Source organism: Diadema setosum, chromosome 20 (assembly GCF_964275005.1).
Source record: "Diadema setosum chromosome 20, eeDiaSeto1, whole genome shotgun sequence".
In the NCBI taxonomy this organism is placed as follows: domain Eukaryota; kingdom Metazoa; phylum Echinodermata; class Echinoidea; order Diadematoida; family Diadematidae; genus Diadema; species Diadema setosum.
Window position 1 is genome coordinate 15,181,406 of NC_092704.1, and position 18,175 is coordinate 15,199,580.

At 37.6% G+C, this 18,175-nt stretch overlaps 1 protein-coding gene across 1 annotated transcript in view; it reads right to left on the bottom strand.

The window, feature by feature from the left end:
• LOC140243723 (integrin beta-1-like) overlaps nt 1-18,175 on the bottom strand; it is an 85,936-nt gene that overhangs the window by 18,711 nt on the left and 49,050 nt on the right. Inside the window, exons 9-14 of the mRNA XM_072323388.1 lie at nt 13,370-13,456; nt 11,752-11,835; nt 10,435-10,515; nt 9,786-9,881; nt 8,743-8,832; nt 5,232-5,419 (exon numbers count right to left, since the gene is read on the bottom strand). Coding sequence (XP_072179489.1) covers nt 5,232-5,419; nt 8,743-8,832; nt 9,786-9,881; nt 10,435-10,515; nt 11,752-11,835; nt 13,370-13,456 — 626 coding nt within the window. The remainder of the gene's footprint in view (nt 1-5,231; nt 5,420-8,742; nt 8,833-9,785; nt 9,882-10,434; nt 10,516-11,751; nt 11,836-13,369; nt 13,457-18,175) is intronic.

Below are 18,175 nucleotides of genomic sequence, written 5' to 3' on the forward strand. Positions count from 1 at the left end.
TTTGAGTCAAACCTATTTACAGACTGTAAGAATTGAAGTATGAGAGTAACAATGTACCATATAAATCCCAGGTGGGTGGTTTCACCATGTGAAAAATGACAACAACAACAAAAACCTTGCCTCTGTAACTCAAAGTGAAACCTTTTTAACAACTTCTAAAGGAACCCCAAGACAACTCCCTTGACTGACATCAAATAAATGCACACTTGACAGATCAATCTACTAATGACAAATGCGTATGACTCTTTCAACTGTTGACAAATGATATATCAGTGGGAGGTACCCTACAAATTGAGGAAGTTGAATTACACACAACGACTAAGTAAAAAGATGAGAGCCTACTTCATTATCTCTATCTCATTACTACATTTCATCCTTTGTGCCACAGCAAGGATTACCCCATACATCACCACCATCCAGCAATGGATGCAACTCAATTTCAAAGGGTGACACAAGAGATGGACATGAAGAGACCTGGCTCGTATTTCTTTTAAAACAAATGATCATCAAAGGTGAAACTTCATAGCTACAGCTCTCTCAGATTGAGTTTTCAGCATTTGCTGAACAAATGCATGACCTTATAGGCAGGTATATGACATGTTTAAAGTGGCCAAATGTTTTTGACATTCACAAAGAAGCAATAACACAATACTGTTTAAAAGACAATGACAAAAAGATACCAGGTATATGCCGCCACAGCCCCAAATGAAACGAGTGAGAAACTACATAAATTTTGGACTGCAAATGACTTGAAGTCAATCTTCTTTGACAGAGGAGTACATCAACCACCTCACACATGTTTCCATGGGAGTCTGCTATACATAGTGTGTAACAGCAGACAAGTCATTTCATTTCATTTCATTTATTTTATTTTAACTTAATAAAACATGCATACATAAAAATGTGACAATGGTATGACAAGTATAACATGACAAGCACACAAACAACCAAAGATATAAGTGAAGGGGTTTGTGAGAAGGCAATGGGCCTTATTCAAAAAGTTCTAATCAATGAGTTGTGCTTGCCCCATGCTAGAAGGCAAGCAGGCCTGTTGGCACCATGGCCAAGCTACCCATAACATGAGCAGGAAAATCTAAGAACAAACAGATTCCACATCTGAGTGCAGAGTATTGGAGGATAGCTTGCCTGGCTACTGGTACCACACCAAGATCTGTGTCCCCTTGTACACAAAGGCATGTATGAAACAAAGTAAAAGCAAAAAATATGGGGGGGGGGGGGTGGGGGAGAGAACACTGCCATCCTTCCAAGGAAGTTCAGTGGGGTCAGGCATTAAGGAATGATCCAGTGTTCGTGACCAATCCTCACCTTGGAGCAGGATGTTTGCTTAATCCTCTGCCCACATCCTATTAATAGTTCATTGGGAGTAGCTTCTAACACACAGATGTCACCTCCATATATCCACCACCAATTCCACCACAGGTTATAACGATGGGCATGCACATACTACAATTTTGTGACTTTCTCATTCAGTGCAGGTGCATGAATGAATTACGGAAGGCCACGTGAGAGATATTCTGAAAACATCTCAGCTGATGAGAGCAAACCCCCCCCCCCCAAAAAAAAAAAAAAAAATCCAACAATAAAAACAACAACAGCAACAACAACAACAAAACCCCAGAGATCAAAACAGAATCTATCCAACTGCCTTATTCTTCTCTAGAATAGATGCATTATATTTTTCTTGGGGGGTATAGGAATGTTTTGGCTTTAAATATTGAGATTGTCAACTTTTTAACTGAAAATTCATCTGGGATAATAAAAAGCTACATTGTTGTAACAGAGAACTTAATAACTTTATAATGATAGTTTACTGTACAACACAATGAATCTCATTTATAGTGGTACCTTCATATCACCTAATGACACAATATAAAACTAAAAAGAATGAGAAGGTCAACTATTTTGTGTGTGTGTGTGTGTGTGGTTTTATTTCATTTGTAAAGTGCAACAGCACAAAAAAAAAAATTATGAGGTCTGTGGTAGTATCTTTTGTTGCTGTTTTTGTTGTTACTAAGGCGCTGTTAGGATATCTGAATAAATTATATGTGCGTCCCTGATCTGCTTTTGTTTTTGTTTGCACAGCAACCAAGATTCAAGACCATCCTGGAATACCCATTGCACTGTGGTTATATGTGGGCACACAATGCCACGATAACATTTGAACAGTCACATACCATTGTATCCACCTACAAAGCTTTATATCTCAGAGACCATGTAATCATGACAAATATTTTGCAAACACTGCTCATTCCGCAAAGTCAAATTTCACTGGAAATTGAGATAATTTCTCTGCCCTACCCATGATTGAGGATTGATTGTGGACAATAGAATCTCTAATATTTGTACCCTCGCCTCATAAAGCTAATTTCCTGATTCAGTCTTTCGACAGAAACCGCAACTGTTGCCGATTCAATGCAGGATTGGAAAGTCGTCGTTTCCTGTATGTCACAGTCGGTCTGTGGCAGATATGCAGCCTTGTAGAATGCTGCAATTACACAATCCATTTTCCAGGGGATTTAACAAATTCAGCATGCGACCAGCCAGCCAGTGAGGGAGTGAATCACGCTAAATCTGGCCCACCATCAAAGAGCCACTGGTTTCTCTTGGGTTTTTGCATCCATGATATAACAATGACAAAACCTTTCATAACATCTATTCCATCCCAAGTCATTTTTAGTAAAGCAACACAGATTAGGCCTTTACCATGGTAATATGCTGCTCTTTCCATAATATGGTGAGGCATATGTATACAATGTGAAAAAGAAAAAAAAAACAAACAAACAGAACACTGGCATGTTCACAACAATATCCCTATTGTACAAAAAAAAAAAAAAAAAAAAACATATCACAGTACAACTACACTTTATGGTTATTTCCTACGCATCTTTGATACATCCTCCATTGTTTCTTTTTCATATGCACAGGGGAAAAACAGAGTAAACTCAATGAATATGTCTTTCCCCTAATCTCTTTGCCTGTTATGTTGGGAGACACACACTACTGGCAAAAACAAAATACCTTCTTCCTGTAAATTATCCCCCTTGTTTCACATCCCGGGATCAGTAACAGTTTCTGATGCTGGTATAACCCCCAAGTGCACTGTACACTGCACTGTCTACACAAGCCTGCACAGCCTTGACAGCTGGGTGACGATTTATTGGTGGATTATCTGTTGAGGTCATACTGTAACTAAACATGCTGTTTGGAATGTCTTCGCACAGTCCTTGCTGATAAATTAACAAGTTTTGTCTTTTTCCCTGTGAAAGGGATAAGAAAAAGGAGTTTAGCATATAATAGAAATGCTTAATCTCTAATACAATTCAATGTGGTCCTCAACGATATTGCATACACCATATGATTAGCAAGCATGTTTTTTGTGAATCAGTATTTGCCAACGATTTCGCGAGTGATTACATTCACGATCGTGGAGTTGAGAAATGAAGAGAGATATGAATGTATGCATGTCGCATTCAAGTCAGGATCATTGTTAACATTTTTGCAGGTTGTTAAATTTGTGGAGAGCACAAGACGCGCAAAATTCTCGAAAAACAAAACTTCGTGAAATATATGCTGTATATAGTAGTAGGCTCAACGTGGCTAACTGTGGTATTTCATGCTGATACAAAACATTTTCATCATCTCTACAATATGCAGTATCATTTAATTAGCAGTTTATTTTCTAAGTTGATATGTATGAACATCAAAGAACGAATTGGGGGATCATGAAAACACTTCCAACAATCCAACACTGGGAAATTTGGAAGCAAATTTTCCCAGTTCTAAGCGCAGTGTGCAGATGGAATTTCAAGCAAGTTTAGGTCATGTTCAAAAGTTTACTTTTTTTGTTTCAAATATTCTATTTATGTACATTTTTCAAAACAACTAGCATTTCACTTTGTTTGAACAATGAAGTGGAAAGAATTGTGTGAAGAAACACTAACTCCACTTCAGCCCAATTTCCTCATCCAAATAATCAAATATGGTGTGGTTACATCAATACACGTCAACAAAACAAAACCAACAGGAACTTCCGGCTTTATAGTTGAAGCTGTTTTGTTTCCTCTCATCCATTAAAAACAAGATTCTAATCCTGTAGAATCTGTACAGAGTGCCACAATGGATGCAGATAACATTGAATTTAAAAGTAAAAAAGCCAAAGAGCACAACATGATATACTCAGAGCCCCCCCCCCCCCCCCCTCTACACCAGGATACTTCCCCCAAGCACTTCAGTAACTTTATACCATTTTCCAATCAAACCTCAAGTGAGTCATGTATTTGATCAATGGAAAAGTAAACAAAACTGTGCTTGATCCTGCACCACAAAATGATACAACAACAAATTAAAGGGGCACTTGCACTTGAGATATGTTTGGTCTTTCGTTTCATAAAGCTAGGCATAAACACATTCAGATTAAGTTAATACCGGCACACTATATGCAATGTCTATCCAGAGGTGAGAACTGAATGTAACAAAATTGAGATTTACAGAAAAAAATACTCGTCATGTTACACTATCGCCAAACTGCTGGCCAACCTGCACATACAAGTAATCAATGGGGAGGGGTGGGGTGGAGAAAGATCTACTTAACATAGGGATTTGATTTCTTCTTTTTTTTTAATTCTTGATCCTGGCATAGTTTGTAAAATGCATGCAAGAAGCTATCATTGCACATACCTCAGTCTGAGAAAAGTGGATCTTTTGTAATGTTGTCTTGCTGGAATCATATATTATTTGTTTGCAATATTACATCTGGTTGCTGATAATTGATACTGATACAAGAATGATAGCACCTTAGTAATACAGTATACTACCACTACTATTACTACTACTACTACTACTGATAATTGTACTGATAGTAATAGTCGTAATAATGATTAAAATACAGAGAAGAAGAACAAGGAGAAACAGAACGACAATCACACTGACAAAAATAATATTGTTAATGGTGGTAATTCCCCCCCCCCCCATTTCAAGTTATGGGCTTCTAGGAACATTTCCTCAATGAACCAATAACTTGCATGCCAATTAATTCATTGTTTAACTGAAATATCCTACAGTCATAAATAAAAAGTGAGCAACAATATTCACGAAATGACTAAATTATTCAATGTGACAAAAACAGGGGCATTCACCATCATGCTGGTGCCCAACTACTAACATTTTATTGGTCCACATTGCACTTTGATATACAGGTACTCTGAACTTACTGTTGGTTCTTGTTAGCTGGACAGCCTGTGGCCGTGATGGTCATCGTGAAGTTGACCGTGTCACCCAGCTTCAGGCTCTCGCACACTTGCGACCCCTGCTTGACCACTCCACCTGGACAGTGGGCGACGTAGTGGATGGTGATGTTCTCGGGCGCGTCGTCCACCACTTCGACGCGTGATGTGATTTTCTGCCGGGTGAATTGCGATACTCAAGAGCATCAAAACCTGTCCTAACTTGTACTGTACTCTTCTCTTCATTAGGTGTATCCCCTACTGTGCGTTATTTGACAATTAGTATTCAATGTTCAAGTTCATGTTCAAGTTCAAGTTTATTTAACCAATTCATTAAACATTTGACATTTTACAAAAGGATACAGCATTAAGAATAATGAATGGTTTGGGACCCCAAAAGAAGCAGAGCTTGTAAAAAAGGGGTCCAATGTCTGGAAAGTGACTGTAATAAAATATGGATAATGTGATCATTCTCTTTCATTCTATTGTAATGGCCTGTATTTGAGACTGTTGTAGTAACTCACAGACTGGTATTGCTGGCCATTAAAGATAATATAAAGTTTTGGTACCTCAAAAGTTTCCCTGAATTTCCTTATCTTAGTTTGTGTTTCAGGTTAAAGTACCTTTCATATAACTAACACTGTGAGACTTACTCGCCCCAAAGTGCTCTCATGTCTTAGTAATCATGCAATTAACTGCGACCAGCAGCCCCATACGCATAGCGTAATGGGGCTTCGCATTGTAGCATTCACTGAATACTACGGCGCTGGCCGTAGTATTCAGTGTATGTAGCTCTCCCAAGGTCCTCTCGACCGAGTCACATTCAGTCATCAATTCGAACAGAAAGGGACTATTGGCAGAACCAACCGTTGCCCGAAGCCTGTTTTTAATACTTCAACTTAACCTGTAAGTCTTCAAATTGAAGAAATTTTTGGATTTTAAGTTGATATTTACCCGCGATACTAAATCTGTCATGATCCTGAATGCTACAATGCGAAGCCCCATTACGTTATGCGTATGGGGCTGCTGGTCGCAGTTAGCTATGCGTATGGGGCTGCACGCTGCTGGTCGCAGTTATCATGCAATAATGGTTTCGTACAATACGTGTACTACCTCGCCGCCGTACGGCGGCAGCTCTGGTACGAAACCATTATTGCATGATTACTCAGACATGAGAGCACTTTGGGGCGAGTAAGTCTCACAGTCAGACTGGAAACAAAAGAACTATTAAAGTCATTAATGGGGGCTTTGAAGGACACATATGGAGTTTAGTTTCAATACTACCACCACTACGGTGTATGAGGAGTTACGCTCCGCTTTCCAAAGCCGACCATGCCCATACCAAAATATCCAATGAAACAAAATGACATGTACACATGACCCAAAACGTGACTTAAAGGGGATGGCTAGTAACTGATCAGTGGGAATCGCTGGGAATGCTGGGGGATGATTGTTCCAATTCTTGTGGGATTCATTTAAGAGTACAGTACATTATAAAAATATCTATTGTTGTGTGAAAATTATTTGCTTCAGAACGGACTCATATTCAAGTAATGTGCAGTTTAATGCCCCGTCACTGTACAGGCATGCTAACCTGGAAACATTAAACTGCACATTACTTGAATATGAGACCATTCTGAAGCAAATAATTTTCACACAACAATAGATATATAATGTACTCTTAAATGAATCCCACAAGGATTGGAACAATCATCCTCCAGCATTCCCACTGATTCCCACTGATCAGTTACTAGCCATCCCCTTTAACAGATAAACAATGAACAATGATTGTTTTGTGAATGAGCATTTATGTTTAAATAATAATAATAAGTGTTATTAATAATTCATCACCACTTCTTTGTTTTAATATGCTACATTTCAAAGAAACTGTCATCTTCATAGTGATTCAAAGTGCAACACATTCTGGCCAGTCTGTCATGGTATCTTCAGAGAACCAACTTTGTGAGTTCCTTTGATACTACAACGGTGCACATTGTGTATAGGAAAAGATACTTTCTCGTCCCATAGCCCTTCATCTTCCTTCTCGTGTGACAAGCCCTTATCATGTGACCTTTGATACAAGTTCACGGACACCATCAAGCCACTTGAAACAGTTACACCACATCCGCCCTAAGCATCTAACACTCCCAAATGATCTGAGTTTATTGGATTTCACAACTGGATACCGGTATGTTTCTCAACTGGTGTCCTCAGTAACTCTTTCCAATGACAAACGCATTGTATTCACCCAACATTAGTAATGTACTGTTCAATCTGGTATTATGAACATCTCAGAGAATCGCCCCATTATAATTGCAATTCAAGAGTTCTTTAACCCTTCATATGTCCATGCAAGGACATGCATGTCACATGTCCTCGCAAGGTTTACTTCAGTTGCATCTGATTTATCTCCAAGGTTGCCTTTTCTCGAATGCAATGCAATCCTGATTGCCTGTTCAGTATCCTATTGAAGGCCACGGCTTACAATTTGAATAAGGGGACTACTTAATGTCTATTCTTGGACTATTCATTTTTGGATATTTGGGACAATTAGCAAACAAGGCAATTCAGCTGTGTCCCATAGGCAAATAAAACTCATTAAGGGTTAAAGTCATAACTTTCTCTATCAGAGTGAAGCATAAACCTTGCGTGATGAATATTACAGAGTAACTATTGCATCATGAATATCTTGAAATGAGGTCTCACTGCCTTACGAGCCAAGTAAGATTTTTTTTCCCCCCACAGCTGTTCACTTGGCAAGTACAACTTTTGGCAAGAATGCAAACACAATACACACCCAGAGTATTGTTTTCTCTTGTCTTTACATTGCATATGCACAAAGCACAAACATGGCTACAAATCTGCACTTCCTGGTCTTTCATTGGTAGAGATTGGTAAAGAGGATTAGGTTGTGTTTAAAGTAGACCTGACAATGGCTAGAGTTGTGGTAATGTTTCATGTGCTTATTCGATTTGACAAGACATAGTACTTCCAAAGTGTAGCTAGTGTATGTTACTGTCCATACACTTGGTAAGTCTGTTAGAATATCTCATCAGCCAAACCTTTGCTACCTTGCAATGCCTTTGATTTAATGGGAATAAATAGTCAAGATATGTATACTATGGAAACAAAACAAAACAAAACAAGACAAAACAAAACAAAACAAAACAAAACAAAACAAAACAAAACAAAACAAAACAAAACAAACAAAACCCCCTTTGCACTTGGACACTTCCTAATTTGTTTGTAAAAATGATGAAACCTGAATGAAATGAAGAGAAAGAGGTAGGATCCTAAGATACATGTATATCTCTCACAGTCAATGACAAAGCCTATCATTTATTTCCATTCAAAAATATTTTCACTTAATCATTTCTTTTTACATTTAAGCGAACCATGTTAAATTTCAACAACATTAGTGAAGATGTTAACAGACTTATGTTACAATTGAGAAACAAAGCACAACTTACAGTGTATCAAACTCATGCAGCACACTTACATTATAGTTATCTTTTACAAGCTCCACAATGTTCTTCGAGTCGATGGCGAGAATGCCGGCTGTAGCCCCCTCGATGTATTGAGTCAGATTCTGAATAGAAAGGAACAGAAGGAAATAAGTCTGTACAAAGGACACAAGGAAAGAAACCCTACCTGGTGTGCTACGGTAACATTCTGGCAATTAGCAATGTCAAGGCACTTGGGTTACAGGACATGAGTCATAGAAAAACAAGAAATATGTATCACTGATATTCAAAGTACTATCTAATATACACCATGTACAAGTTTACTTCAATAGATATAAAGTAAAATCGAATGGACAAAACTACAGAAGTTCTTTATAAATTGGACATAAGATATTATATACTTGTGGAATTTTGAAGTTTTACAAGTTTTCTTTTTTTTTCACCACATAAACACAAAGGGTAATAGTTGTTGGTGTCATCTCTTTGAAAATGTCCCTTTTATATGTACACAAAAATATCACAGAAATAATGTTTTCTGGTCTATGATTTCACGACTGAAACCAGTTTTTCATCTGAAAAAAAAAAAAGCCATTGTAGCTACATTACTTCAAGACCTTGATGTGTAGGACACATCTTTAGTGAAGATTTGTGTGCAGTTTAATGGGACATTTGTGAAGTGATGACATCGTTCACCTCGGCCACTTTGAGTACCGGTGTTTGGTTGTTCTAAATATCACTGATTTGTGCAAACATGGGTCACTTTCAATTTCCATTTACTTCTTTAACCCATTGATGAACTGGTTAAGCTATAACGAGTGTTCCCTATAAACACCTGCCCGAGTATACTTAGGAGTAGTCTTTAACAGGTTAATTGTGGTCCAATTTTGATGAGACCTCATCTATACATCTTTGTTTATTCTCATCAATATAGCAATCTTGAGAAGTGCATGGAATTGTACTTTTTAAGTGTTATAACATTGAGGTATGTGAACGCTGCTAATTTAACCCACGCCAACACTCCTGATATCAATCTATGAGAAACCAGCGTAGGAGGGGTGAGCCTGAACATTCTACTAACACTGTAGACGGTGTACTCCTGCTCGGTGACGGCAAAGATGGGGATGATGCTGTTTTCTCTCATCTTGGCGTTCAGGTGACTGATTGAAGGATAGTCCTGGGATGTTGGAGTGAAATATCACAAAAGGAGAAGACAAAATATTGCATAAAGATGCATGATTTGAGTCAGTCTGTACAGTCTCACACCATATGAATGTTTGGTTTGAGAGCAAATAACGGAATGTGATTTTGGTTGAAATGGGATGGGTACTGTTACATCTCATTGAGACCCAGACATGCAGAATGCAATTTTTCACATTAAATTCATTGACTCATATATCAGACAAATATTTGAATATAAAACATGAATTTTTAAAAGCCACACAAGTAGCCTGAAATGCAGATGAGAAGAAGTAGACAGCTCTTGTGGAATCTAACTTTAACTGTGGTTATATTTCCAACACAGTATGAATTATTATCATAAAATGAAATATACATGAATATATAGACTTCTTCTTTGTGTTTCTTTCTCACATTCAACCAATCAAAGCATCCTAGACTTAATCCCATCTATAGGATCTTTTCTGGTAAAATGTAGAATACTAAGAGTAAATAAAGTGGCCCCCTGTTTGGGCTTACACTCTAGGAAACGGTGTTAGGAGAGGACTCACCAGATAATGTGACATGGTGTAGTTCTGCGAGATGGGGTCCAGATGACACTGGCCATCATTTGGGGTGATGATTCCTCCAAGCTGAATATCAAGATATAAGAACAACTCCATAAGCTTCTTATACCCTTTGTAAAAGTTAACTCTAATAGATCCTACCTAGTGTCCAAAATGGGTGTAATCTCCACATTGAATTTGACTTTAACCATTATGAAGAGAAAATGCAAATGAAAGTGTCACTGCATCTCAGCACAGATGCTAAAACAGATGCCTCAAAATTACTTGATTTTATATTCTATTCGAGGCAGTATCTAATAACTTTTTAAAGACTCTTCTGCAACAGCTATCTTAGAGCAAAAAACTGCAGCCATGCTGAGCAAATAAATTTCTACTGGGCACTTCCCCATACGCTTCCACAGGATGGCTACTACACTAAAACCAAAACAGACATTGATGATTCCTGCTGACCAGGCAGTGTGTTGATCTTGTGCCAAAGTCAGATCAAATTGACAAGAAGGTCACATATTGCAAGATGGTCAAAACAAAAGAAAGATACAAAGAAAAGAAGAATCAGCACACTTTCAGTGCACATATTCTCAATGGAGCTTCATTGGTGCACTACATAGTATTTGTTGGATGCATGTGGTCCAACATATAGAATCATTTCAAGTTTTTTTGCTACACTCATTTCAAGTTTGGTCAAATTTCCATCACTACACAGCCAAAAAGCAGACTGCATTGTTGAATACCAATATATCACTTTTATCCATCAAGTCAAGGGATCGTTTTGAATTTTGTATCACCCTGTCCTCAGTAAATTGGCAACTCCTGAAGTTTACTGCATATCAGATATCGCAGAACTATAGATAGAACTGGTTAAATTCATTGAAATCTGTGTAAAATCAGAAAAAAATAGCTAGTCAAGACAGAAACATTATCTCTAATCTTCAAAAAATGTGTTAACAATTTAAGGATCTGTTATAAATGTAGTGATTTAGAGGCTTTTGATATGATAAGTCTGCAATGGAAATAAACAATGGAATGTGAAGAAAGCAGGGCTCAAATAACAGACAAATTTTCATTCTACATTATGAAATACTTAGCTATCAATAACAAATGACTAGAATAAAAGATGCAGCATCAAACAACAGAATATATGACTGTATAGACATGATGGGCTATTAAAGACAGCATGTCTCTCATTGGTACAAACCAAACTGCCCATGGAGTCTCTCCACGAAACACTTTATTTTTCAGCTTTCCTGGCATTCTGTACTGTCAAAGTATTGAAACTCTGATCCGATCACTCGGACCACTTACCTTTCCATCACCAGCGTAGTGGAATGAGGAGTCAGTCGTGTAGATCACCAGATGTCTAGCATTGGCTCTCCAACCAATGTCATTCTACCAGAGACAGATGTAAAGACAGCACATCAACACCTTTGCATTTTAGAACTGATTTTGACAAAAGCTCCAATCTGTTTGCTTGGTCATACCGTACATGCGGAAATATTTGCGGTACATTAATTTTCACAAGTTTTGTGCTACTTTTGGCTACCACTACTTCTAAAATCAGCACAAATATTCCCATGATTTTTTTTTATAATGCATATTTTGAACAGGTAGAATTGTGTGTTTCATCAATGTTTTAGTACAGCACTAGCACATGTGTTCGTGTGTACAAGTGTGTACAAGTGTGTACAAGTGTGTTATTATGAGCAAATTTGTAGCCAACGATACTTGCAAAATTTGACGGACACTGTACAAGATTTTAGCAAGTCTCTTTCCTCTCAAAACACCACTTGTTAAGTGTGTGTCTAAAAACATGACAATGAGGCAGTACATCACTATTCATGCAGTGAAATGTCAAATCAAATTCTGCCTTTTTTTCTAATGAATTGGAAGGAAACATATGAGTAAGCAATTGCACAGTGTGAATTTAGGAAATTGCAAATATATCTTTGAGCAGCTCAGTGCAAAACTTTAATTCCACAAAAATAGAGATGTTTTTATAATATTGCATTTATCAAATCCATCTTGAATATAGTGAGGATCTGCACTCTTGACAGTCTTTATGGTTTGATGGGAGAGCTCTAATGATTTGCCATGGACGAGATGAAAGCAAAACTGTGAGTGAAGGTTACACATTAATAAACCATAAAAGTCACAGAGACTGTGGAGAGTATCTACAATGTGTGCAAAGCAATTTCAGTGAGTACAGCTCAATAAGCTGCAGTATATTGAATGATTTGAAGGTTGTGGGTTGTAAAAGAAAAAAAGAAAGAAAAAAAAAATCATGATTACTAGAGTCCAAATGCACACCCAATGACAAAAGTAATTATTCTTTTCCTGAACACTGAATTGGCATATATAATATTATGATGTATGATCTACCATTAGCCATTCTGAGTCCATGACATCTATGTGGGAGTGGCAGACAGTGGAAGACAAACGAGGTCTAGTGCAGCTAATGCCTTTTTGAGAATTCTTTGTTTAGATTATCAGTGTTAGTTGGATGCGGATAAAGACCAAAATAATCTTGTTCATATAATCTTGAGAAGTCTACATTACTTTTGAGACCGCTCATTCTACAATGACATAATATTCGCTGGGATACCCGCGTAAAGGTAGCTGGCACTTGCGATCTGAGGAGCCTGTGATGTGTGTGGGTGGGTGAGGGTTCCTCACATACATATATATGACTACACACATGGTGCGCAGTAGGAGTGAAGGATATTCAGTGACCTTTTGACCCCACACAGCCACACAAGTTGTGAATCACCTTCATGTACCCAGCAAAGATGTTCACAATGTTACTGTTTGAAGATTGTGTACGATTTTGATCAAATCATGTTCGCATAATCAGGTTTTGATGACTTTGTACTCGCCTCTTTTGCATCCATGACCTGAAAGGGGGTATTTGAGGTGCCATTCTTACCTGACACACGGTGATCTGCATGAGGGCATCCATGCCCCCTTCTGGGGCATCCAGGTTTCCTGATGGTCTCTGTTGCATCACAGTTTGCTGGAAAGACACACAACAAATCAAGAACAGATAGTAATAGAGAAACTGTACAGGGCACTTCAGATATCAAGAGAGAGTTTTTAAAGGACACCTGTCTAAAGTGCAAAGATTCCTGGTTGAGTGCAATTGGGCCACAGGTAACATTCAACCTCTGAAACAACAAAGTTATCAGTCAAATGACTGAGAATGTTGAGAATGTTTGAGAATGTTAAGAATGACAAAAGAATACACACTTAATATCTATTCAGGAGTACTTGGCTGAATGAGTAATTATTCACAGATTCAAAGCTGGTAATAATTTTTTTTTTAAGTTCATACAATCTACCAAAACAAAACCAACATATATACACACACACTCATACATACATACACACACACACACACACACACACACACACACACACACACACATATGTAGTGCACACAGGGATGAATGCACTTGTTGGGAAAGTTGAAGCATTTGAAGCTCAGGCATTATTGCTCCATCAAAACAGCCATAAATACACATCTGGTGATGGACACATACAAGGTAAATTTCATATTTTATAACGGAAGTGGCCCTGACATTCTTGTCAATGCCCTCTTGCTTATCATCATCACTGCTACTGTACATACATGGACGCTACCATCATTGCCAAACAAATTAATTCTTCCACTGACATCAAAATTTGGTACTGCTCTGGCTAAGGCAACAAATGCACTTTGCATGACCTCTCCACTGTGACTACCAGTAACACCTGTTCAGTTTTTGTATTCACATGAAATATAGAATCTTCAAGTACCATTTATACCATGGGTGAAAACCTAAATAAAACCATGTGAATGGAACCCTGACCCAATTCTTCTCCCAACATTGTTATCTACTGACAAATGGCAACTAGACTATTCTAAAGTTCAGTTTGTTAGCTGCTGAGTGTATGTGTATGCACTGTGTGCCCCCATCATTCACGTTATGTACGAGAGCTTCAAGTCATACCAGGATATTTGCATTTTGCCCTGGTTTTCCTCAATGAGGTTATCTCATGGGTATTAAACAAAGCAGGGAAAGTATTCACCATATTGTTACAGGTAAAATCATCATCCTCAGCAGGGCTCAAAATTCATCTTTTACCATTTGGAATTTCCTTGCAATACATCAACTAGGGGTCTACCAAGAAAGTTGTCTGGCTGATACAATTTGCCAGGATAATGAGAGTTCTTCTGCAGTATAAGAATGTTGAACATAAGAATGTTGAAGTGTAAAAAAATTTTGACTGTAAAACAAAATCGTAATTCCTGAAGTGCCCTCCCTGTTCAGTAATAGGTAGGTAGATTGCTACATGATTATCTATCATGCTCAAGCAATGGCAGTACACAATTTTGTATTTCACAAGTTGCATGCAATTCACTCTCACACAGGAAGACTGATAATAATAATAATAATACATACAATTTCTATAGCGCCGTTCTCCACTTTGATTAAATGCTCAAGGCGCTTTACAATAGGTACATCAAAGCAAACAGATTGAAAATACAAGTACATCACAGTAATAGAAGAAGATGAAGAAGCAGAAAAAAAAAAAGACATGAAAGTCTGTCTTCAAAAGACACTGGTCTTCAAAATGCACTGCTAAACAGATAAGATTTTAAATTACTCCTGAAAGATGTTATAGAGCTTGAGTCTTTCAGCTCACGAGGAAGTGAATTCCACAGTGTTGGTCCAGCGTGAGCGAAAGCACGTTTCCCCCAAGATTTCCTAGAAAACGGAATATGTAAGAGACCTGAAGTTGAGGATCGAAGAGTTCGTGAAGGTTGGTATTGACGAAACAAACAAACATTGTAATCAGGAGCTGTTCCCTCCATAACATGATAAACCAAAAGAAGTATCTTAAACCGAATACGCTCCTGTACAGGCAACCAATGAAGACTCTTCAGGATAGGTGTGATATGACTGCGTTTACTTGACAAAGAAACAATACGTGCAGCGGCATTTTGTAGCTTTTGTAATTGGGCAATTTGCGAGTTTGGTAGATTGAAAAACAAACCATTACCAAAATCAAGGCATGAAGAAATAAGTGCATGAACAAGTTTTTCCGTGGCAGAGCGAGTCAAATACTTGCGAATAAAACCAATATTGCGCAATTGCGCAATTGATAACGGACTGATGGATACTACCAAGTAGCTGCTATGTGCTGATTTGAAATCTATGACAAAACACTACTTAGCAACCACGATTGGATATGCTCAGGGATTGCAATACTGTTGGCGTACTTTTTGGACTAATATTTCACATTTTTGTCGTTACCCAACTGAAATTGTGTTGTAACAGTGTTGTTCATACGTTTCTTCTGCATATGTGTCCATTCAAGAGCAAAATTTAATAGTTTCTGCAGGCATATGGAAATTATGTTTTACATTTAACTAAACTCCTCTATACATGGTAATAAACCACAACTTCAAAGCTTTCAATAAGTGGATGACTGATATTACAAATGGCAATGCCTTGGTGTTAGACAAGGAAAATTTTCAAAAAGTAGTGCTTTGTTTCCTTCATGGATATCTCATAGAGATTTAAGTTTGATATCATCTATCAAAAAAACAAAACAAAAACAACTACATCACATATAATATACAATGTATGTCATGTACAAAATCACATCAGCGAACACTAGGGCTTACATTCACATAAACAGATAACTTTGTTCATACCATATTATCACTTTACACATACCACTTTGTAATTGAAATTTATTCTGTACTAATCTTTTGCAAGTGTGCCCTCACAGATTTATGGGGAAAAAAGTGATGACAATGGATTAGCACGTTCATACACTTTCACGAGAAGACATCTGTTGATTAAAGGATGTGGTGTTTACAACCACTATCTTTTGGGCGCCTGAAGCCAACAAGTAAAATCAGATCTATCCTTCAAAAGTACTTTTGTAGAAGAAATGAACCAAAGAGCTAGTTAACACAAGAATGCTACACTGTTATCCATCACATTACATACTGTAGCTCTGTTCATGCACAAGATAAACAAAGGGGTTTTCACTTGGTGTTGCATACATGAAAGTGAAAGCTGAAAGCTGAAGGATGACTATTGTTTTGGAATATTACCAGATAAAATATTCTACCTTTCATGTTTGCTTTAAATAGCATCATATAAGTAAAAGAAGAAGAAGAAGAAGAAGAAGACGACATTTGATTTCTGGTAGGAAGCCAAAGTTGTTGTTGTTGTTTTTTATATTTATTTACATCTTGAAATACACTTGAGCAGTAAAATTGTGGAAATATTTTTCAATGGAACAAAGATCTATAGATATCATGTGCAAATCCCATGTTTTTATCTATGTTCAGTACTCTCCAGCATGTATGGTACTCTCATAGCAAAGACTGTGTGATTCTATTTCTATAATGCTGGTCTATGGGATCCAAACAATCAAGAACCATCAAAGACTTTTGAAATCAAATAATCACAGCAGATTGAAACCATTTTGTTGGATGACAGGAATTTCTAGATATCTAACTGAATTAAATTTTGCTAGTATCTCATACAACAAGCAATATGAATGACCTGATTTGCTGTTTGATATAGGCTCAATTGTTTTGCTTGATATTGCCTTTTAAGACCTGTGTAATATGCTTTGTAACAATTGACATCCCCGCAGGAATGATCTTTTCCCCTTGGGGCAATATTTTCCCTCAGTGCTGTGTGCCTTCGGGACTGTCAGGTTTTTTATTACAACAGTTGACACTTAGCAATATTTTTTTATATTATATGGTCCACATAAATATCACATAAATCACTTCATTCTCACCAGTAGGCCATGGGGTGAAGCTGAAAAAGAGGCTTAGAAAATGGGTTTCGTTCCAGCAACACTGGCACTACTTTCTGAATGCGGAAATGTGATGTTTTGTACATCCTAAATATACAGTAAAAAGTTCTCCTCGAAATATCCTGCAGTTTTTGCGAAAATCCATATTTTATAAACTACGACCAGCAGCCCAATACACATATCGTAATGGGGCTGCGGATTGTAGCATTTAGGATCATGACAGGGTAGTATCGCGGACACACGTCAACCTTAAATCGAGCAAAAAATTTTCAATTTGAAGACTTACAAGTAAGGTTGAAGTATTGACAACAGGGTACGTGCAAGGTTTGGTTCTACAAATAGTCATTTTCTGTTCGAATTGATGACTTAATATGACTAGGTCGAGAGGAATCTGGGAGAGCTACGCTGAATTGACGGTCAGCGCAGGCGCACACATCACTGCGCACAAATTTCGAATCCATTGACTGGATATGATGTCTGTGTGCGCATGCGCTGGCCGTCAATTCAGTGTAGCTCTCCCAGTTTCCTCTCGACCGAGTCACATTTAGTCATCAATTTGAACAGAAAGGAACTATTTGCAGAAGCAAACCTTGCACGAACTTTGTTATCAATACTTCAAATTTATTAATAAGTCTTCAAATTGAAATTTTTTCCCGATTTTAAGTTGATATTTGTCCGCAATACAATATCCGTCATGATCCTGTATGCTACAGTTCACAGCCCCATGACGCTATGCGTATGGGGCTGCTGGCCGCAGTTATGCGTATGGGGCTGCTCGCCGCAGTATAGTTCCCATAGTGTTTCTAAGCTGAAATACATATACACATGTCATTTGTAAAGCACTGCTTTTAGCCATATACCAAGAAAAAAAAAATGAAGTTTTGGTTTAATAGTTGCATTATAT